This window comes from Haemaphysalis longicornis, unplaced genomic scaffold (genome assembly GCF_048455015.1).
Source record: "Haemaphysalis longicornis isolate Haplotype H1 unplaced genomic scaffold, Haemaphysalis longicornis Haplotype H1 scaffold_10, whole genome shotgun sequence".
NCBI classification, from domain to species: Eukaryota; Metazoa; Arthropoda; class Arachnida; order Ixodida; family Ixodidae; genus Haemaphysalis; species Haemaphysalis longicornis.
In genome coordinates, this window is record NW_027526204.1 from 39,762,110 (window position 1) to 39,789,793 (window position 27,684).

At 46.4% G+C, this 27,684-nt stretch overlaps 1 protein-coding gene across 2 annotated transcripts; it reads left to right on the forward strand.

Moving 5' to 3' along the window:
• LOC144157704 (alpha-(1,3)-fucosyltransferase C-like) lies at window positions 1-27,684 on the forward strand. 2 transcript variants are annotated; one of them, XM_077688488.1, is made up of 5 exons: window positions 1-345; window positions 1,712-1,784; window positions 18,991-19,090; window positions 19,517-19,992; window positions 26,995-27,684. In XM_077688488.1, exons 3-5 carry the CDS (start codon window positions 19,013-19,015, stop codon window positions 27,659-27,661), a joined length of 1,221 nt encoding a protein of 406 aa, XP_077544614.1. In that variant the 5' UTR covers window positions 1-345; window positions 1,712-1,784; window positions 18,991-19,012; the 3' UTR covers window positions 27,662-27,684. The 2 variants fall into 2 exon arrangements, with proteins under 2 accessions (XP_077544614.1, XP_077544613.1); XM_077688487.1 differs by lacking the exon at window positions 1,712-1,784.

Consider the following 27,684-nt stretch of genomic DNA (forward strand, 5'->3'; position numbering starts at 1 on the left):
TCGCTCTCGCCGCGGCCTCTGAAGCTGTGCTCATGCGCGTAATCAGCGGCAATCAGCGGCGACCCCATTCCTGGTTCTGCAGGTGCTGTTTTCCCCTGATTGCAAGGCAAGACACAAACTGGATCTACTTCGAATGCGGCCTTTAGGCAAGCCATTCTGCCCACGCAGGCCTCATACGGGCGCATTCCTGAGCTTTCCCAAGCATCGACATCCTCGGGTGCAACTTTAATCAGTGGAAGCCACCTGATATCTGCCGCCGCCAACCTAAACGCCATGGGATCTGCGTTGCTCTGAAGTCCAGGGCGAACGGATTACGGGTTCTGAAGTGTTGCTTTCACTCGGCAGGTGAGCCCTTCTGACCAATGCCTGTATCTTTGTGATTCTTGCTGTTGACTGCATTTTAGTGCATCTCCATGTCTTTGTTGTGCGTTGTTTGTCCTATGCGGTTACATGGGAAGTTCCCGAGTTGTTCCGCTTGCAAGGAACGTTACCATGTTGGAAAAACAGCTCGACTGTTAGCGATGCCGCATATACACTATGGCGTCCGCAGCCAAGCCCGGTACTTAGATTTGCCAAGCTTGTTGGTCCAGTATAGGGGTCCCATCAATTTTAGGTTCTACTCAAAACGATCATTCTGGTGCCGAGCTATTGAGTTGCAATGCTAATTTTGATCCCCTGACTGCCACTGCCGCGACATCGGTGTGGAAAATTGAAGACATGGTAGCCTCCAATTTGACGAGTGAGAGTGTTGTGGACTCAGTACAAATTCCTTAGTTAAAGTAAGACATCGCCCTGCACCGTCAACCGACAATAAGGTAGAATCGAGTCAGCTAAGGGCAGAAGGTTTGTCCGTTTCGCTGAGCGTAACGCAGCAAAATGGCATAATTGATATGCTATGCACAGAAACAAATTATTTGGGGCAATATGCGAGGACAGTCAACTAGGATATGCTTGGTTTCCCGGCACCTCTGTGCAAGGCCTGCTTGCATTCATGACTGACTTCATCGCCGAACATAACATTACTGACATCCATGAAACCGATCAGTTAATGGCGAATTGCTCACCGGTGAGAAAGGGTGCCATACCTTCTTTTAATTTGTTATGAGGTTTAACGCCCGGACGCTGCACAGGTGATGACTCTGGATGAATTTTCACTACCTGGGGATTTCTAAAGTGTGCGAAAGCTTGAACACACGGGCGTTGTCGCTTCTAGCCTCAATAAGAAAAGCGGTCGCCACGGCTGCAAATTAAACCGGCGTTTTTGGGCACAGCAGCACACCGCCTTAGCCACTCAGCCACCCCGGCGGGTGCTTTTTCCTTTTTTTCTGGTCCCGACAAGACCAGCAGCTACATAGAACGTTTGTATAAACTTCTTAAAGGGCCTAGCAGTTTTTGAGACAGATCCATCCCAAGGCTCTGCTTCAATCTGACTAGAAATTCTGACTTGTCTGACAAGGAATTCTGATAGGAAACTCTGACAAGAATTAACCGCTTGCTATATCGCTTTGCTGAATTTCGTGAACCGAAAGGGCTTAAAGATCATCTCGACAGGAAACAAGAAGGTGTTTCCCAAGAAAATGTGACGGCGCATCTGTCCTTCGCCTCGACAGGTTATCTGACCTTGAAAATATTGTTTAGTTATGGGAGTGGTCGGCTCGATAGCGACGACCCTTGCAGGAGCTAAACAGTTTTTTTTTCCTGAAACTGGCAGGCAATTCTTTTGGGGCTTGCCAGATTAACATCTGAAGTCTGAGCCAAACCTGGGACCAATTCCGAGCTCTAAGGTAAGCTTTCTGTTTACTCTACGAATGTTTTATAGCAACAAAGACATTGCATGCCCCACTACGCCATCAGGTTCCCAAACATTCCCCTACAAGTATCCAGTAATGAGAGGAGGAGGACTCGCCACATTTTTTAAAAAAGCGCTTGTGAAGTAGCAGAGCATACTTTGTCACTCAGTCAGGCCAAAGTAGGTGCATTGCGTTCAAGCGCGCCCACGTTTTCATTAACTTTGTTTTCTGTTTGCGACCGCCGCGCTGCAATGAACGCATTTTTACTAAGCCTAATTCTGCTTTCTCTTCGCTGTCGCTGGACGAAGGCGTAATGATGATAGGTTATATTTATAATGACCTGCTTCGTCCAACTCTAAGCTTGGTTTCCAATTATCTTGCCCTTATGTCTAAAAAAGTAACCTGAAATGATTAAAGACATTGCGGCAGTTTGCATTATGGTGCAAGGCTGGAGAAACAGCAGATCTGGTGGCCTCCTCTCTCCGTCGAAGACCCGGCTGTTGCACCTCAAATGGAGTAAACTTGTCGTTGAAAGCTATCCATGATTGACAGGTCCAAATCGTTTTGTCCGCCAGCTTTCGCATCTCTCTCAATGTGGACCGCCTTAGCACGCATTAGAACCCGCAGCAAACGGCTTTGCGAACTCGGCGCTGTGCTCCTCACTTCAAGCGCGAACGCACGCCAACTGGCGAGAAAAACAGCACCCGAGAGATCACGCCACGAACGCAGGGTAGGGTGTTCTCAAGGTCAAATTGGCCGACGCCGGGTGCTCCACAGGAGGCGCACGCTCATGTGATTCCGGCTGGGCTGAATGCTCTGGTAACGTTCGACGGCGGAACTGAAAGCTTAACCAGTTCTGCTGTTAAAAGTAACTTGTGCTGAATTCTCATCTTCACACCTCGTCGCATCGTGCCTTGATGACATAAATGGTTCAACTCATAAGAGTGCTCTTTAATCCTCGACCATGGAATCAAAACTCGGTGACCAGTATTTTATTTTTGGTTCATTATCTACTACAACGAGTGAGCATAGGCCGTCAAACACTGAGAACTATTTCTACACGGTCTTCAAAATATTAACAATTGAATTCCGGAGTACGCCTGGGATACATCTATTACCAACACAGCGCCAGCAGACCTTTATGGCAATCTCGGTATTCTGCTTGATCAATTCAGGGGTACAGCTGCAAGCAAAGTTGGGCTTAAACAGAGAGCCTGAAAAATAAATCGATCACCTCAAAGATTTTGGCAATAATAAAGGGGAGATATTGGCCGCGAGGCCCACCACTGGAGAGGCCGGCGCTGCGGTCGTTTTGACGTCACTTGTATGATCCCCGTACCTATCTTGCTGCGTACTTCAGCACGTACTTCGTTTAGGATGCGCGTTCCAAAAATATTTTCATGTTAATTTCCGTCGTTCGAAGTTAATTCTCAGTGCGTCAAGCGCAGTTAGACCTCATCCTCATTGGGACTTTATAACCGTATCAACTGTGGTACATTATCCGCAAACAACATGAGCTGGTGGTGTATGGGAATGTATGCACCTAACCCGGTGTAAGCGTAAGCTGCGGCTCGTTTCCCCGATCAACAATGTATACGATCGCTGAGTGAAGTTTCCAAATTTCCTTTGTTTGTGAGAAATGTATAAAGCAGGAAATTATGAAGCGTGTATTGCTCGCAGAAACGCTCCGCGCACGCACCCGCTGTGCCTGCCCGCACGGCCGACGGAGCGATTCGAACCGACGCAGGTCGCTACAGCAAAACTTGTCGCCGCATTTTAAAATCCGCAAGGTCGTGAAAAAGTAGTTCCAAATTGTTCAAAGTTGAGGTTAGTGGTGTGAAAAATTGTGCTAGGCAGTGTCATCAGCTGTGGTTTTCAAAGCGACGCTCAAATATCTGTCGGCATTTACGCCGACCGGCCGCGGAGGTCGGTCCGGAACCGCCGGTGCGTTCACGCGTGGTGTGGCGAGTGGCCGAAGGTTGGCCGAGGCCGTGGCAGGCATTTTGATCATCGATCGCTTAACATGCAATTACTGCGGATACAGAGTTCCACGTACGAGAAGGGGGGTAACAGTGCGGTGATAAGTTGTGCTAGGGACTGTCATTCGCAACTGCAACGATAGCGGCGATGAAATATCTCCCGCGACGCTACGCGTTCCCAACATTCGACTGTGCACCCGAAGCCGGCGGCGAGCTTGTTGGAAAACACCCTGTCGTCGCGCGCGGGCGTGTTGCGTTTGGGTTCCCTTAACTTCTTGGGGGCCCTCAACGCTCGGTTCTTCTATTCTAAAACTCCACATTACCGCAAATCATTAACGACGTGTTTTGCCTCGAACACAGCCTCGCCTTCTGTAAGCAGTCGTGGGTTTCAAAATTGATGCTAGAGAAAGGCAGGTTCAATTCCCATGCCGAGATCATAATGGGAAGTAAATATAACCATGCCCAAACCCGCTCGAAGGCGCTGAAAACTCGTGTTCATACCATTCATACATTGCGGATAAGTTATCGCGAAAAGTAAACATAGCCGTGCAGAGTACATGCTACAGCAGTGATCGTTAATCAAATCCGGGCATAACTAAAAAAAGCATTGTAGGGGAAATAGGCACTGCTTAAGATAAACAGATCACAGCAGCACGTTTAAGCATGTGCGTCAAAGCAATCCGATCACCGATCACCGTTCTCGCGTAGCCATTCATTTACCAGGCAATGCGAGGAGATCGCGCGGTGAGATCACAAGTGAGCGACGCGTTTCCGTCGCTGATACAAGGTATTCACATACACACACAGTCTCATACATGTCTCGTCGCAACTATTTCATAATGAATTGACAGCGTACTTTCCTCGGCTTCAGTTGCGTCGTCCTTGGCGTTAGCTGGCTGCGTACGAGCTGAGGGTTCCGATGGTAGCAACTACCTAAACGCGGCGGTGTCGCCGGGAACAAGCGAGTCGCTAATGGCTTGCCCGGATTGTTTTGTTCGGTCTGCAGACCACTTTTTTGGGTAATTCGCATTGAATCCACAAGGAGGGGGGAGACGCGGTAGTCACAACAAAAAAACACGCGGTCGCATAGGCACAGGAACTGGGTTGTAGCAGACGACAACACGACCCGGCGTCCTTCAAGTGACGTCACTCATAGGTGGCGCTACGGTATGTCCTCGAGGCCAGTATTATCCGGGCTCAGTGAATACAATCGCCGTTTATTCTTTTTTACTACCCAAGTTTATGGAATCCCGAAGCAAAGTTATTGGCACAATTTCTTTGGCTATGCCTGTTTATTTTCGAAACAAACTTGACGACACGTTTCCGACCATACGAAAATGTGGCGTTTGATTAAAGGCTTCTGAAATGTCAGCAGTCGCAGTGAAATCAGCTGCAATTTTTATTTTAATGTCTCCGGTAACCATGCACCCATTGCTGCTATTTTCAATACCCAGTTTTTTACGAGTGTCGGGTTCTCTGCCATTTAGTACAAGATTATCCACTCTGCATTCTACTGCTTTACAGCCGGCCTTTCTTCCACTTTTTGTTAAAAATATTCTAAGGTCACTACTTTTTAGCCTTAAAGTGAATAAATTATCTGGTATTGGCGATATTTCTATTAAAAAATTGTCAAGAAAGTATCCCTTACAAAACGTTCTAAGAAGTGTTTCCCATGAATAAAAACATACACAGAGCGCTGCACACAACAGCGCAAGAACGATCGACGACAGACACATGAACACGTGCTTCTCGGCACTTCAAAAGCACAAGGGCACTAATGACATACCCTTATATTGCAGTAGAAACGACGGGGACGTACACCAACCTCGTTGTCTCGGAAAATGCGCAAAGCTTGTACAATTTCTTTGCATGATTTATTCCTTTCATTCAACAGGATGACATCGTTACCAAATCTGGGTGTGCGTGCTCATGATTAGCAACGTGGGGCCAAGTCTGTGCACGCGGGCTTTTATTAGATTGGACAAGTGTCCTCTCAATCATATATGTTTAGAACACCTGCTCTTTTCCCGACGCCTACGTCACCGACCATTATTGCACCCGACACACCACATTTTTATGCATTATATATATTTATTTACATGACTTGCAGTGCAATAATTCTTTACTGCGTTCTTGCCCTTATATTTTTGTTTTACCGACTAAAAAACACTTACTATTTTGTTTTTCTTTTCTGAAAACAGCCCTCTTGCAGTGTATTTTCTTACCACCTTCTTGTCTATGGGATAATCCATGCAGATAAACAATAACAGCAACCTGTGACAGTTCTACGCTGGGCTGACTTTTCTTCTTTGAGGGTCGTTTCTTTTTTCTCGTTTACATTTCCTGAATAGCTGGCCACATGGTACCCGCAAAGCATTTTGCGCAGAACCAGCGTACCACAAATCTCTTCACTGAATACCTCGTTGACATAGCGGACGCACGGCTTCACGAAAGCAGACCGTAAACAACGGGGCGCTATTCGAATCTTCACAAGTTCGGAGTGGTATGAGGCATAATGACTCGCCCAGTACGAAGAAGACACTACCTAGCTGTGCCTCAGACCTCTCTGAGAACACTAACAACCAGGAACCAGCCAGGTAAGCTCTGAGGATGGGGCGAAGCGCCCCCAATTGGGCTTCTCCGGTGATTTGGGGGGAGTTCAGCCACTGCGTACGCCTTCCCTACTGAACGTTACAATTATAAGGGGTATTGCCAGACATATCTGACCCATTCTAAAGTTGACAAATTGACAGAAATTGCGGTATGCCGAATCCTGAGCTAACGAGAAAGCGCAACCAACGATAATATCAGGCGCAAAACATGCTGCTGCATGAAACCGAAACCAAAGCTTGTTTTACCAACTATCCAAAAATAATCCCCAAACTCTACATTCCGGCAGCTGTGCTTTTCCCAATTGTAGTAAAGTTGCAAGAGCAGAGCGGCACGGCCGACCTTTGTCCGTCCGTCACACCAAAAAAAAAAAGCCTCAAAGCCTCAAGAAAAACAATGTGATTATGGAGGTACAGTAAATCGAACCCTCAGTCTTGACGCCGTGAAAGCGGCCAACTAACAACCGGACCACCCCAAAGGCCAGATGGGCACGGGGTTAGCAGCGGCGGCAAGCAATAACGTGTGCAGCAAATTGGAAAGAAAAAAAAAACTCTTGCGTGGTCGGTATCAAACCTGCGTCCATCGCGTTATGAAAGCGGCGTCTAACCGATTGAATTAACGTCGCTTTTTTTTATTTCCAAACATGTCTCGATGGTAGAACGAGAAGCAGTGGTACAAACAAAATAAAGTTGAACGAAGTTATAAAATCACAGTACCCACTTTGAGGTATAGCGCTAGTGGCTAAAAAGTTTTCACGTGTGTTAGCTTTTCCACCCGTGACAACCACTCTGGTAGAACAACTTGTGCCTTTACAACTGAAGACCACAGCCTCTAGTATATAGACCGCACAGGACGTGCATGAATGTCGCAGTACCGGACTACCATCCGACACCTCCACATACTGTACAGGCCCAGTAGCATGATTAAATCCAATGGAATACCATCTTCGTTTTTAACAAACAAATACCGTGCGCGTCGATTGGAAGTTGCATTCCGGATGCACAGTACACGCGCGTTCTAGCACCTGCTACCACGGCGCACTTTTGGTCATGTGAAAGCCTGCGGACGAAACAACCCTGGACTGCCAGTAATGGAGCACTTTTGGCGGCAAGTTCGGAAATAAATTTGAGATGCAACGGCCGGGCCTCCGACGATGGAGAGGGGCAGCCAGCTCTGCAGTTTCTCAACCCTTGCACCATTAGTGCAAGCTACGTCAACTTTTTTCCTTGATAAAAATTTATATTGACAGACACAAGTGCGTATACATGAATATAAAATCTTGTACATCGTACAATAACATCCCAAGCCGAATACGTTGTGGCCACTTCGGATATCACATGGTATTTTTTAATAACACCGTTAGGCGGGCTAGTTGGTACTCAGAATTCATGCTGAATTTTTGCGCAGCGTACGACAAGGACAGATACAACAAGGGGCAAGAAGACCAGCGCAGACTAACAACTGACATTTATTTCTTAAACAACACATATATATACACTATCTAACAACCCTTGATCACCGCGCATGAGCAGGTCTGTCACCCTAATCACACTACCAGGGAGATTGTAGAAGCTTGGCACATGGCTGCGATCAAGGGAGCATGCGTGAGCCACCCTTCAGTCGGTTTGTGAGAAAAAGAAATACAGTTCCTGACCAATACAAGATAGTATAATTTTGTTCCGAGGCGGCAGTTCGCCTTATCAAGTCAGTTTGATTGTGCTGTTATCATGCTTTGCATTTTGATGGAGAGTGTACTAACCTGCTCATGCGCGGTGATCAAGGGTTGTTAGATAGTGTATATATATGTGTTGTTTAGGAAATAAATTTCAGTTGTTAGTCTGCGCTGGTCTTCGTGTCCCTTGTTGTATCTGTCCTTGTCGTACGCTGCGCAAAAATTCAGCATGAATGTATTTTTTAAGTGTTTATAAATTAACTACTGCTTTATCGAATGGATAAATGATGAAAAGTGTGTTTATTTGAGCCAGTCTATGCAATTCATACACCAACAGAAGCTTGACAAATTCACTTCCGTGTGCGTTTACTTTGCGTACATATGATTCCGTTTACTTTTCCCTTGCTAAAGACATGTGGTTTTTTTACGCCAATCGACATTTCTGAAGTTCATAGCTATTGCGGTGTTAGTTACTTTTTATAATCCTTGGAAAATGATAGGGCAGAGATATTGGCCTACAAATAGTACCTAGTGTTTTCAACCGCACAACCCGTGTACAAAACACAAACTTTGGCGACTTTCAGTTTGTCTGGGAACATGCCATTTTCGAAGATTCGGTTACATAAATGGTATAGCACATCAGAAAAATAAATCGTAGACGTCCTTTATTTGTGAAGCTCCGTTAGTATCAAAAGCCCCAGAAAAAACATTTTTAACTCAGGTATCAAAATGCAGGTTTCTGTAGGAGTTTCAGTGCAATGAAATATTGATTGCTGCATTCTGGAAGACGTGTACCTTTTAAATTCATTATCAACATTGGCGTTGTAAGCTCCGGAGGTCATTAAATGAAGAATAAATTTATTTTCAAGGTTTGTGCTTCTCAAAGTCTAATCCCGAATTTTTATCTCTGCTGGCAATGTAGTGGAATCATTTACAGTTTGGCATTCCTTACAAAAATTGTAGCAATTATCCAAAAATTCATTCGAATAGTATGGAATACCGTATTTTCGTACCTGGTTAGCAGTTTATTCCGGGGATATTTTACTGCTGTAGTCGTGCTATTCCCAGCACGTTGTGAAGTATATTGATATTTTTATATTTGGCTCTTTTGTGTATGTTCCTTTCGTTACGCAGGGATTGTTTCCGCTACTTTGCATGGTAGCTTCTTGAAATTCGACATCGTAAAGCAGTAATTGTTTTATGAAATCGCCACACAAAACATATTGGTCTGTTTGCAAGTACTGCACCGAGTTTGTACACAATACGAGTTGCACAAAATACTCTGTATTATCCCAAATTGTCTTACGTAATATTGTTCTAGCAACGTTTTTACTCCCATCATAACGTAATTTTGCGGAAAAAAACACCGAACGGACAAGTTGTCGCTAAAATGGCTCGTTCAAACATGCGCTCTAATATAGTTTCCTTGAACATTTGTTAAGCAGAAGCCATTCCGTGTTTCACCTGAAGATGTCACGCGAGTATAAACATTGATTACTTTGTAAAACAAGTTTAAGGAAGCAGCTTATCACAATAGATATAAGTAAAGTCGATAAGTGCTCGAGGTGTGTATAGCCGCCGTACAGTACCCCAATGAGAGATAAGTGCCGCGTTTCTTGTCCAGCAAGCAGTCCGAGTGGATGGCGTATACCAACTTCACTAAGAGCCTACGTCGTTGCTGCTCCGACATAGAGGACGCTTCCAGCATACCAAAAAAAAAAAAGCGTCGTGAACCCCGTAGCCATTCGCCTACGCAGGAACAGCTGGAGTACGCAGTGGATATCGGCGTCGGCATGCTCTGGGCCGGACTTGTAGTGGACCATGATTTCGATTTGTTGAAGCCGAAAGGTCCTACGTTCTAGTCGCCCAGAGGGATGTTTAAGCCTCATCAGTCAGAACAGTGAGTGGTGGTGACATACCACTATAAATCCACGGCAAAATTCGTATGGTAGTAGTCTTCCGAATAGGCAATGTTCTGCTGGCGTATCGCGCTGTCTCGTCTATGCAGAAGAATCACTCCGTGTCCAAGGTTACCGGCATCGGCGGGAAGTGTGGTGGTGGCGTCTTCGTCGAAATTGGCAAAGACCGGTGATGTTTCCTACTGCTGGCCCAGCTCCCCAAAAGCTTTCTGTTGCTCGGCCTTACAAACGAACGCGACATCATCCCATGTAAAGTGGGTGGGCGGAGCTGCAATGTGGGCAAAGTTCCCTATAAATCGTCGGTAATACGTGCTCAGCTCCAAAAAGCGCCTAACAGCTTTCTTGTTGGTAGACATGGGGTACCTGGTTAGCGCTTCAACCTTCACTGGATCACGTCGAACTCAGTACCTGCTGAGAACACGAGCTACGAACGGCACCTTGTACCAAAAATGGCACTTCTTCGCATTTAGTGTTAGCACTGCAGATTGTATTGGCCCGAGGACTGACGTAAGGCGTTTGAGGTGTTCTTCAAACGTTGTGGAAAACACTATTACAGCGTTTAGATACATCAAGAAACTTTGCTACTTTAGACCCACCAGGAGGGTGTCTATCATCTTTCCAAAAGTGTCTGGGGGAGAACAAAACTCGAACTGCAACACTTTAACTTCGTACAGTCCGTAAGGCATAAGAAATGCACTTTTATAACCTGCGCCGTTCGACCTAGATCTGTCAACACCAGCTTTTAAACACAACAGTCTGAAAATAGTGGGCGTGCAGTAGTCTGTCGAGACTGCCGTGAAACCGAGGCAATGGGTAAAAGTCATTTTCGGTCACCTGTTCGGGTTTTGCAGCAATGTACACAAAACCGAGGTTATTGCTAACAGAAATTCTGCCACCTTAGATTTCAGTCACCCTAATAAACAAGCAGAAATTCCTAAAGCCTATGCAACAATGAACCATATTCCCATGAACAATCAGGTGGAAGAGAAATGCGCGAAGTGTACTCAACCTATATACATAACCTTCATTGATCATGAGGAAACATTTGACTCAATGGATACCTCAGCAGTCATCCAGACATTGCGGAATCCGGATGTAGGCGAACACTACGTACGAATAATGGAGGATATCTACAGAGGGTCCACAACTACGATCATCCTCCATAAGGAGAGCAGTAAAATACCTATAAATAAAGGCGTCAGACAAGGCGACACATCTCTCCAATGTTATTCACAGCATGTTTACAAGAAGTATTCAAAACACTGGATTGGGAACAGGTGCTAGCAAGGGTTAAATGAGAATACCTCAGTAACCTCTGATTTGGTGGTGACGATGCCTTGTTAAGTAACTCGGGGGGAAGGGCGAATTTCAAAGCATGATTACCGGACTGGACAAGCAGAGTACATTCTTAGGTCAGAAAATTATAATGTAGAGAACAAAGGTAATGCTCAATGGCGTCGGGAGAGCACAGCGGATTGAAATAGGTGGCGAGGCAGTGGAAGTGGTAAGTGAATATATCTACTTGGGCCAAGCAGTGACCCTGGATCCCAACCATAAGGCAGAGATAATTAAAAGGATAAGAAAGTGGCAAAGTGCCTTCGGCAGGCATTCTCAGATAAGGAATGGCAGCCTAACAATGTCCCTAGAGAAGAAAGCGTATGACAGCTGCATCTTACCGGAAGTACGGGTCACAAACTTGGACGCTCGCTGAAAAGGTTCAACTTAATTTGAGGGTGACTCAGCGAGCAATGAAAGGGAAGATGATAGGTGTAACATTACGGGACATAAAGAAAGCGGAGCGAATCAGGCAACAAACGGGTGTTAACGACATATTAGTAGAAATTAAAAAATGCGTGTGGGCCGGTTATATAATGCTAAGGCAAGATAGCCGTTGGCCATTGAGGGTAACAGCGGAGATCTCTAGAGAAGGCAAGCGTGGCCGGGGCGGCAGAAAGTTAGATGGGCAGATGAGATGAAGGAATTTCCAGGGATAACTTGGTCGGAGTTAGCACAGGACCGACATAATTGTAGATCTATGGGGATAATTCTAGATCTAGGCCTTTACTCTGCAGGGGTCGTACATAGGCTGGTGATAATGATGATGATGATAATGATGATGATGATGATAATTATGACGATTCTTGTGCCGGACGTAATGTCCCATCTTTTTTTACTAAACCTACGGGAGACTAACAGGGCCTCCTCGACCGTGCGACGACTTCTTAGCAACAGCAGCAGGCTTCTTAGCTACGGCAGGATTAGGTTTTCGTAGCACCGAGGTAAAACGACTGCCAACAAAGTCGTTCTTTCATAGAGGAATCCGGGGCGTGCACTTCCCCAATGGTGTCACGATGACCTCTGGCGGGTAAATGTAGCGTGGGTGCTTGTTAAGCCGAGTAATCCCCTGTTGGAGGTGTGTATTCTCACCATCCTCTGCACAATCTCGCAGTTAGCGATACTGCCGGCCTTCCTGGTTCCTGGCCAGCGAGGAGTTCGAAGACGACTGCGTAAATTTTTGTGCCCCGCGTTCGTGCGCCTCAGTCAAGCAGCCACATTCGCCGAGACCCGCTTTCCGAATACCTTTTCTGCCTGGCCTCGTCGGGAAAGCGCCACGCCTAACGAATACGTGGATCGCCACCCTGCTGTTTTCATCTGCGTCTCCCGGGTCGCAGCGGTATAACAAAATGCTTCATTTAAATCTGAAACAACGAGAATGTTTACACTAAAGCCACACAGAATAACAGCAGATGTCTTGGTACTCGGATTATACCAGCACCATTTCAATGTCTAAGGAGCGTGTGGTTACTTTTCAAGAGATTACATCTCACTACAGAAATGAACGGCTAGTTTACCCTGCCCCTCATTATTCCCTAACGAAAAACAAGCAAGCGACATGGAGGCAAGTCCAATCTCATACATTTCTGAACCCTTATAAATTGGTCCTAATGTACAATGTACCAAGGTCTGCACACCCCAAAATGCAGAGCGTGTGATGCCGAAAAAGATGACCTAGCCCACATCCTATCTGAATGCCCAGAGCTCCAACCTAAAGTGGAATGGCATCGGTCTAACCAAATACAATGGGAGACTGCGGTGACCCCCTCTGAACCTGAGACCCAAATTCAAGCCGGGAACTGGGCTTTCGAAGTCGCCATGAAGGACGGTGGTCGGGCCACCTCACGGAGTCAAGAACAAGACCATCATTGATTAAACATCTCAAAGATTGTTGACTAAATAAAGTTGTTCGTCCTCCTCCTCCTCAAGAAAGATAACATTGGCTCGAGGAGCCACAAGGTGGGCGATAAATTACACCTACTATAAAAGAACTTGTCTTCGCAAAAAGTCATTCAAAATTTGGAGCAACTGTAAAGCATGCCATAATAGCATTTGTTTTGCAAATAAAGGGCACCACTGCCACCCTTCTTTCTAGCTCTATACATCGCTCCGCAATGCTACCTGTCAATCACTGTTGCATCACTGGTGCTCAGAAGCCATGTCTCGCTAAAAAAAAGCATTCAAATTGCTTATCAAAAAGTGATAAAACTAAGCTCACTTCCCGGTCTTTTTTTATGGCTTTCCGTATTTAAATGAATGAAAGAAAAAAGTTAGATTTTTTTTCATGCTGTAGCAAAACGCCCGCGAAGAATCCGTGCCTTGATAAGCACATTATGTATTTAATACAGCCATTTAAGAAATAGAACACTATCACAATTTTCTTTTCTGTATTAGCTGCTCAAGTAATCTTAAGAAGGACACTTTCGTCAATAAATATGAGGGCTTCTCACCCTCGGGTTTCCGAACAAGCATATGACCGTTGTTTTGCCACACTTATTTCATTACTGCATTACTTTTTCTCGGCAAGTATTGTACGAAGCGGCTTTCCAAGGAACGCCGTTCCTAGAACTAGTTCCTTTTTGGAGGAACGGAGGAACGACACCGTTCCATTAAGGGTTGGTGGAACTGTAACGTTACCTCGTTAGGTTTGTGAAGGAACGGCAGGAACGGAGTTCCTTCAGCAAATGTTACATCGGCATGATTTCGCTGCTTTTGATGCCAAGGCTCGAGTACTAAAATCCACAAGTCGCTACTGTGTGTGCCTTTCTATAGGCTGGCAAATTTGTCCGCCCTACAGCGGAACGTGCTTCCACGAAGGTCAAGGGCAGAGGGATAACCACGCAGCTGGCCGCAGCTTGTGCTAGCTTTCATTAGCTTACTCGGCGGCGTTCGACGAATGAATAGCGCTGCCACGAGTATGCTTTTCACCTTTCATAGTTTGTATGTGGAGTGCAAGATTTGCGTCTGGCCGATAGAATTGTTCCTGTCTGGGAAAGGTTGTCTAAGTCCAAGCGGTGCCGCAGGTCCCTTGTGTAACTATCGTATCTGTATATTGTCATGGGTAATGACCGCATTAGTGAGTGCAAGGCGCGGTTAAGTTGTTGTCGGGGGAGTAGCGCTCGCTGTGAGGTCGTCCGAGGGACCACCGGCTATGGGCGCGCCGCATTATCTCGGGATGATGTATTGCTGGAAGTTGCAGAGCACACGCGCATTTCGTCACGACGCGGTCTATCGCCGATCTGGCGAGAATGGGTTGACGGGAATGCCAGGTCCTTTCGTATTTCACGCGTCGTGTCGACAAGGACAGGAATTTCGTCATTGTTGGGCCTAATTTCGTCGCACGCCGTATGGAAAATACCTGAGAGAGGTCACCCGAAGGTCGACGGACAGCGTTCAGAGTTGCTTTAGTTGGTCGGTTTCAACCAGTGTTATACTTGGGCTTTCCTAAATACCTGGGAGTGAGTGTAAAAGAGTGGATCACGTGATTGCCTGTGTACCAATCTTTGGGTTTTGTTTAGCTTGCCAATCAGCGACCTAGTGTATGTTAGTTACTAGGTCCTCGAGGCGTGGTTTTTTTGTAATGAAACCTTAGTGTTTGGTGTTCTTGGACAGTCAGAGCGAGAGCTGGAAAGCCGGTTAGGGAAGCTAGTCGGGTCAGTTGAGCGAACGAGAGAGAACGAGGAGCCCCTTTTTAGGTAGATATGTTTAGCTGAGATCATTTAAGCGTTTCTGTCTCTTATGTGAACATTGTATTTCAGGGGCGCAGTTAAACATGTATAAAATTTGTCCGGTTCTTCCTGAAAAAATTCGTCGAGTACCGTTTTTTTTTATTCTTTTCATCTTCAGATAATCTGCTGCCGGCCGTGTCATACTCATATAAAATACGCAGTTCGACGTCAGTTTTAAGTTTCTCAGATTATTTCGAACCAGGATTACCCGAAATCGTATATTGAATTTTTGAAATGAAATGCAGCGTTAATATAAAGACACGTTCCAATGTTCGAAGTGAAACTGGAACGCGTTCCTTTCGCAATAAAGGAATTTGTAACAGGAACTCGTTTCAAAATTGGAATGGAACGGGGAAGGAACTTTCGTTCCTGTTTTAGAGGGACGTGTACAACACCATCTCGGCTTTTGCCCACGCAAGCCACAGGAGCCATTTGCTTGCTTCTGTTACCAAAAATTCGCAGCTTCGGATGTTTTGTTTTCAGGAGAGAGCGACACTGAGCTCATTGGTGTATCAGCGCTAACAATAAACATTGCTTTATTAATTATTCGTTGATAATTCAATCCCCAGTATCAATAGCAAGATGGAATTATTGCAATACGCTCTTTTGGGGGCATTCTGGCAGGCGATGTACATTTTAAATATCGGTTTAGTTCAGCCCGCGGAGGCTAAGCGTTGTTGCCAGTACATAAAACTTCACAAATTCTGATTCTCTTTTTGTACTAAACCGCGGATTTCGATATTTTGACGTCGACAGTACCACCCAAGTTTGGGTACATGCGCGTTCACGGTTTTCACTAAGGTAGCGTCACCCAACTCTAACCGTTGCTTTTTTCTTGAGCGGCGACATATCGTTCGATTCGTAGCCAACTTTTTCCAGCACTGTGTCGTACTTTGAAATACGCTCGATTGAAGACTCGATGTCTCCCACTTTCGCAACAAGCTGCATTAGTAGGGACAGCTTGTCGTTTATCAAAGTCAACAGTGTTCTCACTCAGTAAGGTCTTCAGGTTTCTCCTTACTTTCTTCCTTTACTGGAAACATAAAATTGTTCCTCCTGCTCCTATTTTCTTGTTCGTAGAATGTGTTTTGCTGTAGATGTCATGTGCCCTTCTATTTTGAGTGCAGCATTTACTTCTTTTTAGGAACATTACGGGACACCATCTTTGCATCTAGAGCAGTCAATATATCCGTTGTTTTTTATATGTGTAGTTCTCTGTTGCCCTATGCACTATCAATTTTGCATTATACTCTTGCACTATGAAGACATCATAGTGGTCTGGTCAGCATAGATCTGAAGCGAAAATTTATTATCTAGAGGACCTGTATTTGTATCAACATCATCAAACGTTGACAGGCTTATTTCAAAACATAAGGCATTGAATACAGCCCTTCCTACAGCTCGTGGGCAAAGCAGCAGCTGCAAAAAGCGATTGCCATTTTGGAGACATTTACAGGTACATAAGTACTAACCTGCACGATTAGAAAACATGGGTTTCCCTTAGGTCCTTTGAACTGCTGCTGAGCCCACTCACCTTGCCCGTCGTAAGGCGGTGTTTTATAAACTCCAGTAGAGCCACGTTGTCGGACGTCACCGGTGAGAGCGCAAGCGCGTAAGAAGCGGTGAGTGTCAAGAAAACATCGCTGATGTCAGACTGGTGCCATGGGGCGATTGGGTTGTCGTTCAGATGAAGAATTGGTTGTCTGATCAGTCAATGAGACGCATGCGTGCATTTCTTGCACTTGCAGGAAACCAGGAAAGACCTGCACGATCAGACAAAATGGGTTTTCTATTGTGTCCGACATGCTCCTACCGAGCTCACTGGCAGCAATGAAGGAATCGCTCAAAATTCACAGGAACTACTTTCGTAATCTGAGGGCATTTCTCTTCCAACAGCAGAGAAATTAGAAAAAGGTAGTGCAAAGTTCATCCTAAGAATGCTTTAATGTGGCTGAGGTAAAACTGCTCTGTTGCCACAATCAGCGCAGACGGGGCTCTGTCCACTTGGAATGAAAAGGAGAAGAAGCGGTGCGAAATTTACGAGAGTAGTGTTGCTTGGGATTGGGCGAGTTGCTTCATGATCGCTGGAAACCCTTCACGGGCAGCATTGTGTCGTCCGTGTTTCTCTCGACCATCCTTCGTTTCCGCACGTTCCAGCTAAAGGTTTTCCGGGTTTCTGAGAGTCTTAAATGACCCTTAAAACAACAAAATAGCCGTTTTGTTTTAAATAACAATTGCCGGAGTGTAGTCAACCAAACAACTAGAAGGTGGTCTACATTACCACGGTCCTGGCACAGCAGTAGCAAGGAACATAGTTACATGAAGACGTATACGATAGTCAATTTCTGCCAGAGAATTACAATGTTTGCGGTAAAAATCGTGACGGGAAAAGAAGAGGGGTCGCTGTTTTTTAAGATCAGTAAAGATATTCAGGCTTGCTGCTGTTGAAGATGTAAAAAGTGTTTTGCGAAATGTTTATTAGAATGTCACAGATGTTCTTGGAGCTATTTACATGTCCGCTAATTCTGCGGTGGGTATTTTAAAACATTCTAAAGATTACCTGAGTTGTACCCAGGGGTTGATGGGGTGGAGAAGGATGCCGTGTGGGTATGTGTTCCTTCAAAGGCGGCAGTAGGTAGTGGCTATTTCTTTAGTCAGCTTGTCGTGTGGCGATGATAGACTGTGGAAGTTCGGGTGGTAGTCCTCTAGTATATTTGCTAACGTCTAACGCACGGCATGCTCTTGTTTCGCTGGTATCGGTGAGGTGCTGGAGGGGATTGCCCGGTATATCCGCACGTCGGCAGCAGCATCAGCCCGCTCATTTATCTCCGGAGACCTATGGTGCTGGTGCACTGATTTTCTATCAGCTACGCAAGAAATGCTTGTCTCCTATGGTCCTTGTTCACTGATTTTCTATCAGCTACGCAAGAAAAGCTTGGGACCCGCCGCGGTGGCTCAGTGGCTAAGGCGTTGCGCTGCTGAGCACGCGGTCGCGGGTTCGTTTCCCGGCTGCGGAGGTCGCTTTTCTGATGGAGGCGAAAAGCAAACGCGCCCGTGTGTGCGAGATTTCGGTGCACGTTAAAGATCCCCAGGTGGTCAAAATTAATCTAGAGCATTCCACTACGGCGTACCTCATCGCCTGCGCGGCGTCGGCGCGTTAAAACCCTACAATAAAAAAAAAGCTTGGGATCCGGCCTTGATTGCACACTATCGAGTTCCGTGCACAATTTTGTTGACGGAAATACTGACACCATCCGAGACTACTCGTAGCGCGTGATACAGTATTATCACGTGGACAAAAACGAAGTATTTGTCTTGAAGGAAAACCAAGACAGGCCGGATGCCCTGCTAGATAGATATGCCTTCATTCGCATTTTTTTCACCTGACAATCATGTTCTACCCAAAGATTTCTTTTTCTACTCTCAATATTTTTCTCGTACTTCATTTTTTTTCCTCTCTAAAATAAACCAGGTTACAGCCTAAATATTACTGGCAGCGTCTTGGCCAGTCCCCCACGTGGGTACGCGCCATGACTTAAGGAACCAACCAACCAACCAAGTTTATTGGAGCAAACTTGTGCTCCCCTACCAATTTAAAGAATACACAGGCGGCGAAGCAGCAGTCAGCAAAGTGATGTACGCATGCGAGGGTGGGCGAATCGAATGCCGCGGCGTCTGCTCTGCGGGAATTTATCTTTGGGCGCGAGTGTTGCTGGAACCGTCGAATTACGTCCAGAGCAAAGTAGAATATTCTAGTGTGTTCACGTTAGTTCGGAACGTTCTCCCTATCAGAAGAGATAACACATGCGGCATAGAAAGAAAGAAGAGAACACGCGCTTTCCTTTGCACATAAATAACACAGGTAAGACAGACCCGCGCAGCCGGGCGGTAAAGACAAAACGTAAATAAACAAACCCAATGCATGGTTCGCGGCAGTATTATGTTCATTCTTTTCAGATATGTCGCTGAAACAGACTCAATGCCAGAATCGCCCGCTTTCTGCTGCCATTACACCAATACTTGTATAAAGATGTACTTTCCAGCGCCTTGTTTGGAGGTAAGCCCGTCTTTGATGTGTGTACCTAAATAGTAAACATGAATGACAGCTGCGGCGGAGCAACTCTTTACACAGGAAATGTCCAACTGACCTATGTAGTAGAAACTCGGTCACGGTTCCTTGCCGTCAAGTATTCGATGCGATGTAAGTCATGGTTACAATTAAAATGATAGGAAGATAAATTATCTCGGCGTGATCTCACAAAGTAGTTATCTTTACGTTGAATGCCCTTAGCTGTTTTCGCACCAACGTCTGCGCTTCTTACTCTCGATGAGAATAATATTTCCTCAGCCTCTTTCATCCAACCAAGAACGTCGAAGAAATCTGCTGAGTAGAGGCGCAAACAAAATTAAGCTGCTAATTCTTTTGTAGAGCACTTGATGTTTAATAGCTAATTTTGCACTCCAAATTGTTGGGCTCTTCCAGATGTGGCCATCCACCAGAAGATCGCGCATAATAATGGCAGCCTCGGTCACCACAATTTTCTGTGCCTTGGCCATGTTCCTCTACAATGGAAATACCGAACCCCGTCTCAGAAGACCTGTGGATTGCAGCAAGGACTGGTCTCCCTACTACAGGCGCAAGACAGGGCGTCTCGAGAAACCCGATGTACCCAGAATCCTTTTGTGGCACCTTCCATATGGACATTTCGCATCGGGTCTTTCAGAAAATGTTACACGCCAACGATTGAGTTGCCCTGAGGAGTGCATTCTGAGCTACGATCGCACTACACTGGGATTAAGCGACGCGGTGGTCTTTCACGTTGCCGACATTAGGCTCAACGACATGCCCGAATGCAGGGCCGTGGGTCAGAAGTGGGTGTTCTGGACAGGAGAGGCCCCTCCTTACATCAAGCCACTTCTTCACCTAAAGGACATGTTCAACTGGACGATGACCTACAGGTGAGCTGGTGTTGCCATTTAATAAGAAATCCCGTTCCCGGCTTTCCAGCTCCTCTTTAGATGTATATTCATCCAAAGAAATACACCCAGAAAGAAAAACATTTCATGATACGTTTCTTCAATCGTCTTTAGACGTCAGCCAACCACCGTGCGAGAGTACAAACATCTCCTATTTGTTGCCGTAGTTGTGGAGAAGGGATCTAGCCAGGACAGAAACAATCATGTGCACCACATGTCCGTCTGGTACTGTATATTCTCTTTACCTCCCCTGCACTCATTTCGCCACATCTGTTGAGCCTTGTCTAGAAGAAACTATAAGAAAGGTATGAGAGCGCTTTTTCGACTCAAGGATGTCACAATTGAGCTTCCATAAATTGTTTCTATTGTCCCCAAGTGAAAACTCACTTTCTTTCCTCGTGGAAGCGTATTCTTTCCTTAGCCGTTCTACAAGAGAGAAAGTAATTTTAGTTAGTAAATTAGTAAGTAAGTTAGAGTTACATGCGCTAAACAACAGGGCTGTTCGTGAAAAATCAAGAAACACGAAACCACAAGCAATTTCTGAGTAGTGTGTAATTTAAGTACAAGTAATGTGTCTTTATTAACTCAAAGGAGGGTGCACTAAGACATCGATTACCGCAACTGTTAAAGTTAAAGCACCCAGAGCAGCTGTTTCTCTCTAAATGGACCCACAAGATTGCCGGGAAACAGCCGCACGTGCAACAACGCAGTGATAAATGGGCCCTGTTTCGTTCGTAGGTAACGCCTCCATTCACGCTTATACGCCTCGAGATTCGCGATCGCTGCGCCGCCTGCCGCCGCTTCTCCGCGGCGTTTGCGGGATTAGCGCTGCGTGGCTGATAGGTGGTAATGCAGTGTTTTGGTTCTCTTTCGCTTCTTTTTGCCTTTCCGCGCACTAAACAACTTGTTATGGTGACGTCTGTAAGATAACTGCACGTTTAGGGCACTTAAAAAAAAACAGCTGCGTCTTGGTAGAGCGCTCTAACGCCAACAAGAGCTGCCCGGGGAGGCAGTTCTGCGCGCTTCCTGGCCGCTCTTGCGGGCGTCGGCGACGGCAGCAGCATATCACCGCTGTCACCTTTGAACACGTCAGCAGAAGTGAATTCTATTTATTGTCGCCTCGTTTAGACAAGAGGTTTATTCGTTTTGCAGCGCAGACAACAAATGCGGCTTTGCTTCGAATATGTACGTCGTAGAAAAATATGTTTCGGGGATGTGATAACCCAATAGCTGACAAAAACTTGTGCCTTTTATGGGAGTATAAGCGACGCGAAAATGTTAAGTACACTCAAAGGCTGTGCGTTGTCAGATATGTGCCCACTCATGCCTTATAGTAAGAACCAAGATATATATTAATGAAACCACGATGAATGGTCTGCAAGTCAGGAATAAATAGAATAAGCGTACGGGAATGAAAAAAAAAACGAGTGCAGCGTCTGAAAGGCTAAAGACGTTTGTTTGAGCAAGGTAGTATTCACCAGACCAACTAGATGCGAAATGCACTATTTCGCTAGACATGGGGGGGGGGGGGGGGGGGTGAGGAGGAGGACGCTCAACTATCGTTGTTTACAAATGCGGAGCGAAATCAAGGAATGAACGTTTTATTAATCACACACACAAGCTGCGTGTTCACTTTTCGTTTGTTTTTCGCCTTCAACGAACGGCTGATCACTCGGCGGACGCATTTTTTGAAGAATACAGGGTAGGCAGTTCACAAGCGATACGAGGTGTCGTTGGAAGAGTTGATTGATTGATTGCAGGGTTTAACGCGCCGACGAAACGGAGTCGATGAGGCACGCCGTGGTGGAGGGCTCCGGATTAATTTTGACCACCTGGAGATCCTTAACGTGCGCCGAAATCTCGTACACACGGGCTCGTTGGAAGAGTGTCGTATCTGATAAGAGTCTCTGATTTCGGTTTATGCTAGGTTCTGCAGTGTCCCTGTGTCATATGACGATGTTTCGAAGAAGAGTTTGGTCACAGACGCGGATTACTCTATAAGCCCATCTTCGCGCTGCTGTGGTGGATAAATGTAACAGATGAATCTTTGCGAGCGCTCACCTCGGGACAGGACGACACAGCATTAAATTTGTCGTCGTGTGCTGACTCCGGAGTGTAATTTTGCATTATCCATCGTACTTCTTTGGTACAATGTTTGTGAAATTTATGCCGCATTGGCTTGTTCATGGTACTGATCAATATCTGATATGTGATATTGGCAGGCGTAACTTGCGTGCTGTCAGGTATGAGTGCTCCGCTGGATTTTCTAAGTGCACAAAGTCGATTTACATCATAGTGTGTATGGCCGCTACATGACCATCGGAGGAAACACTGCTTACGGAGACACTGCCACTAAATTTCAGGGCAGCGGAATTGCAATCAGCTGCATGCAAATGCTGGCTTCGGGACGCCGGCCTGTGACACACCCCCGGCGCTCATATACATCTCACTAAGATCGCGTCATAAACGTTCATACTCCCGTGAACACACCACGATTGCAAACAGAGTGCCTGCTCCACGTTATTCGGTATTTCGAACGCGGACAAGCGGTAAATCACTGTCTTGAACGAGCCCCAAAAGCAACGGCGACAGGGGGGAGCTGGCCGGGGACTAACGCGCCTGCTTTCGAAACGGGTCGCTAGGGGGATTTCAGTGGCGCCCCTACAGGCCGCGCTCGAGGCGTATAGACCATCTATTCCCTTGCCATCGCACATTTATGGATCCAACGATGCGGCCAACGTGTTTGCGGCCACATGGCAGCGGCAGGTGGTATACCCAGTCATCTATCGCACAAAAGGCAAGCTGTGCTTTACATCTAACTCTTGTTTTTTTTCTTGGTGTTTCGCGCTAGCTCGCATAACCCTCGACGCCCCAAAATGTGTCTGTTGGCTGGAACAACTTGTTCCTTTAATTTTCTGCTCTTTGCCTCCACAAGCCGTACCGAACGAAGGGAAAACTTCCTAAAGGAAAAAAAAGCTTCGATGCGCAGTCGTTGGCAATAGCATCGCTCTGACACTGTTTCATATCCTGGGCCTTGATGGATACGGAGATGGTGAACACCTGACAAAACGGCGGCTGGCACCCCGTAGAGACAGAAAATGAAAGCGGGCTGCGTTTACCGCTGTCCTTCAGTTTGCAGTTCCTAGTGATCCACCCTTCGGATGCAGGCCACAAAGATCCGTTATATTTTGCGCAAGCAGACATGCTTCACGGATAGCACTGAGGACATGGGAATCTATTCGCGAAGAAGACAGCGAAAGCACGCACGCGGCATCTTCCCTAAGCCAATTTCACTTTCTGTCGTCTGAAAGAAGCCTGCTGTCGACGTTGCGCAGAACATTAAAGCCGGCACCTGCCAGAATGGTCCGGAAAACTATTAAATGTCCAGCGAGGTCCTCTCTTGCGTTGTAAGAGCTGCTCTGACAAAAGACTCATGGCGAGGGGCGTGGGAAGGTAACAATGGTGATGCCCTAATGTAAACCCCGTGTTCGTCATGCATAGCCTTCTCAAATTGTTTCCGGGGTGCCTCTCTCCTATCTCAAGAGCGACAAACTGGGCCGCTTCCATCCAGTACGGTGTAAATACCAGGGGCTGCTGATTGATGCTCACTCAATCAGTCTTATTGGAATCGTGGGCGTGGCTGGCGGGCTGGACAGGGGTTGTTACGGGCGTGTTCTGAAAGACCGCATTTCATCGGCGAAAAGGTGCGGTATGGTAATGCCATCGCTCAAAGTCTCGCCATTCAGGTTCTCTTGCACTTCGCCGTCAAAAAAATGAAGCTTGATGTATTTGTGGGAGAACAGATCCAGCAAAGTGCGAACAATGATCTCGGGCGTTGCCGACTCCTGCAGGAGGGCTACCATACCGAGATGGCCTTAGTGTTTTTCTTTCAAGTGATTACGTCGCGAATAGAGGTATATCATGCTTAAAGACAGCGCAGCTAGACTAGGTGGGCTTTGTCACGAGCCAGACTGTGTTAAGGGTGAGCTTTCCGGGATCAAACAGCGTGAAGGTGTACAGGCATCGCATGCCTCGAAACCACTGCGCCATCAAATGGAGGTCCGCGCGTGCGTTTAATCTGGTTTTACGGCGCCAGCTTTACACGAATCGAAGTCAATGCATACTCCGGATGCCACACGTCCTGCCTTCAGTTGTAGCCATAGAACAACTGGGCGAGGAAATGCGCGCACCTGATCCTGCTGTTCCACAAACACACCTGCAGCCCCATGCCAGCATCCGTCTCACCACTTGTTTAGAGGACTCAGTTCCACATTTGAACTCACAGACTTCAGGGAGCCGCCTGCAGCGAATTGGCCGATTGCAAAAACTGGCTCTGAGCAACTCTGTCTATCCCGCCCGCCAAAAAATAAAACGAAGAGCGCAATTTGCCCTGACTACGTCCGGTCACAACCGGCAGACGGCCGTCACGGCGGTCTGCTGGTTGCGGCTAGACTCCTTGGACGAGCAACCAGTAATTGCGGAAGTTTAGTCGACAGCGCCACCAGCAAAACTCTAGTGTCGCACAACGACTAGCCGGTCGTGATGGCCGTCTATTGGCTCCCGCCCAGATATAGTCGCCGCAGCCTAAACATTTTTTACCAAGACTGTAGGTGCATCTTCGCAATGTAATTATGTTTATGTGTCTAGGCGCGCACCACACTAGTACGTCTAATACTTTCTTTAAAATGACTAAAGGGTGGAGGTACCAGGATACAAGATATGCCTCTAATGTTAAGGGCAGACGTGTCGGCCAAAGCACCGACTGACCGACTGATTTATCACTACCCAGCAGAACTATCCGGACCTAGATAGAAACATGAAATTTTGGGAGTATGGGTCTTTCATCGCTTAGGTGCTCACTTAGGCTGGCGTTTTGGAAATTTTACACCCAAGAGAGAAAAAGTGGAAAAGTTCTATCATATAGCGCAAACTAACCGCAGTGTTAAAAATGCGCATTTAGAAATAAATTACATGCTTATACGGAGTCCTCAATAATTTTGCCGCACTTCCATATTGCGAATTTGCTTTTGCTGCGAATTGTTACCTATAAAATGAGCAAAAACGTATTTACGACTGTTCAAGAGGTCGCTAAGAGCGAGATGTATTTTCACAAAACTTACAGTCCCAATACAGCAAAATTGCCGAAAAGCTCTCATCAACGTCTGGACCCAAGCTGCTGGTCATGTCGTCATAAAGTGTTGGTGCACATTTGTTTAACGGTGTAGTTAGTCAGTACTGCTGGATCTTTTTTTAGAGATATAGGAATGAACGAGCAAAAAGACCTAAAATGTTTTTCATGTATTCCGCATTTCATAGTGAGCCTCTTCACCTATAGAACTGGTTAGCTCCAATATAGGTACCCCCGAAGAACGTGTAAAAGCAGTTTTTAAAAAATTTCCCTTAACCAACCTCTAGCAAGGTGACTCAGGAAACTTACCCATTTCTGCGGATTTCGCAGGAAATTTTCAGGCCATTGAAAAATTCAATTTGTTTTGTTGGGCAATGTTACGCCGAGAAATGCGCGAATCCGTATTTCACCATTTTCTCGTAACGCACGTATGCAAGAGTGAGCGGGTTATTTGAATTTGCGCCGTTCACGAAGTGAAACAGGCTAATATGTGATATCAATATACAGCACAAAATGCTGGACCTGCAGACCTCAAACTTCAGGAGTGCATTCCGGTTAGAGCGAAAGAGGTCATTTATGCGCTATTTCTTTATCTCAGCCGTTCGGGACTCAATTAGGCGGTATTACGTACATCAGCCCGTACAAAGTAAATCAAAATTGCTGCAACTTGCACGAGTGGTGCAAGGCTGAGAGCGTGGGGTCGACCTAGCATCTCCCAAAACTGACGGCGGGTACCAGGAGAGAGGGAGCAGAAAGGGCCAGTCTATGCACGTTCCTTCTACGGTGAGTGGCAACCCAAGACAGTCACCGTCGACATTAACGGCGGCCATGACGTCATCGCCGCCGACCGGTGCCAAACCCGGTTACGTCGCTTCCATCCGACCCACCCAGTGCTTCTCCGTCTTAACAAACCCCCGCCCCGGAAGTGCCAACCTCAACAGACCAAAAACGTCACGTGGGCGACACAACAGCTCCCGGCTCTGCCGGGGGAGCGCTGTAGTTACCGCCGCGCCAGAGATCCGCCGTGCCAACGACGACGACGATAACAAAGCCGGGAGCTCTTTGCGTGGTGCAAGCCCATACGCAAGCCTGGACAACGCCGGGCGCTCCTCCTGAGCCGCACGCTCACGTGCGCTCGGTACTTTTTTTGCTGAAGCCCCTGCGCGAAGCCACTTCCGGGCCCCGTGCACCTAAAAATTTTTTTTCTTGGTATGTTTTATTGCTAATTCGCCAGCGGACCCAGCTCAACGTAATTAAACAGCTCTGCTGTTAAAATTAAACTGTGTATCTGCTGCCTTAGCTGAAAATATCGCCTGAAGGTGAGGCTTCATCCCTCCCTGCCACGTAAATACAGCTTCTCCCTCCTCCACCTACTTTTGTTGTTTTCCTTCCCTCTACCAACCGCCATGGTAGAGTTTGATTATGTTAACTTTTAGCGCGCTATCACTGCTTGCGCGTCATTTTTTGGGAGTGAACGATAACATGATGCTGGTTTTGAACACGTTGTTATTTCCTCGTTGGCTCTCATAAAAATCATTGAAACGTTGAAACATTATTTTTAGTATGAATAAAATTCTCGCACTTTTTTGCGCTTATTCTGGGTGCCGAAGACTACAGTGTGTAATAATTGCCGCCAAGCAACGGTGTAAACGTGGTTAGGCAGAGAAGCCATTGAGTGCACGAAACTGAACACAACTGGCTAGGGTGCAGCCCTAATGTTGGCGGACACGGCTTGAAGTTAGGCTTACATTAATATACAGCAAGCAATTTCTAATTATACCCTAATCGTGTCTTCTCACGGATATAGTGGGTAATTTAGGACCCCACTTTTAATGTATTTCGGTCTTTCTTTACAGGTCAGAATCGGACATTCCCAACGCATACGGGGCAGTTACAGAACACAAGACAAATCAAAGCTACGATCACGAGAAGGCCTGGCAGACCTGGCGCCACAAGTCCAAGATGGCCGGATGGGCTGTTAGCCATTGCAAAACGGCCAGCCGGAGGGAAGAATACGTCGAAGAGTTGAGGAAGTACGCCACTGTGGACGTGTATGGTGAATGCGGCACAAAAAAATGCCCGAGAAAAATTAGTAGCGAATGTTACCAACTGTTCGCGAAGAAGTACTTCTTTTACCTTTCCTTCGAGAACTCCATATGCAGAGAATACGTAACTGAGAAACTTTTCAATGTCCTGCGTTACGACATCATTCCCGTGGTCCTCGGTGGAGCCAACTACACTGCCATTGCTCCTCCAGATTCGTTTATTGACGCGCTAACGTTCAGGTCACCGAAACACCTTGCCGAACACCTCAGAAGTGTAGCCGGTGACTTCGAGCTGCATAGAAAATATCTGCGCTGGAAAACAAATCACGCTGTGCTTGGTTCGACATACGGGCTTTCCCTCTGCCGTCTCTGCAAAAAGCTGCACAGCCCATCGTTCCGTCAGACTACAATAATTCGGGATGTTTTTTACTGGTTTAGCAATATGTCAAATTGTAGGTCTTGGAATTTTACACACTGAAATAAAGCTTATATATAATTCTT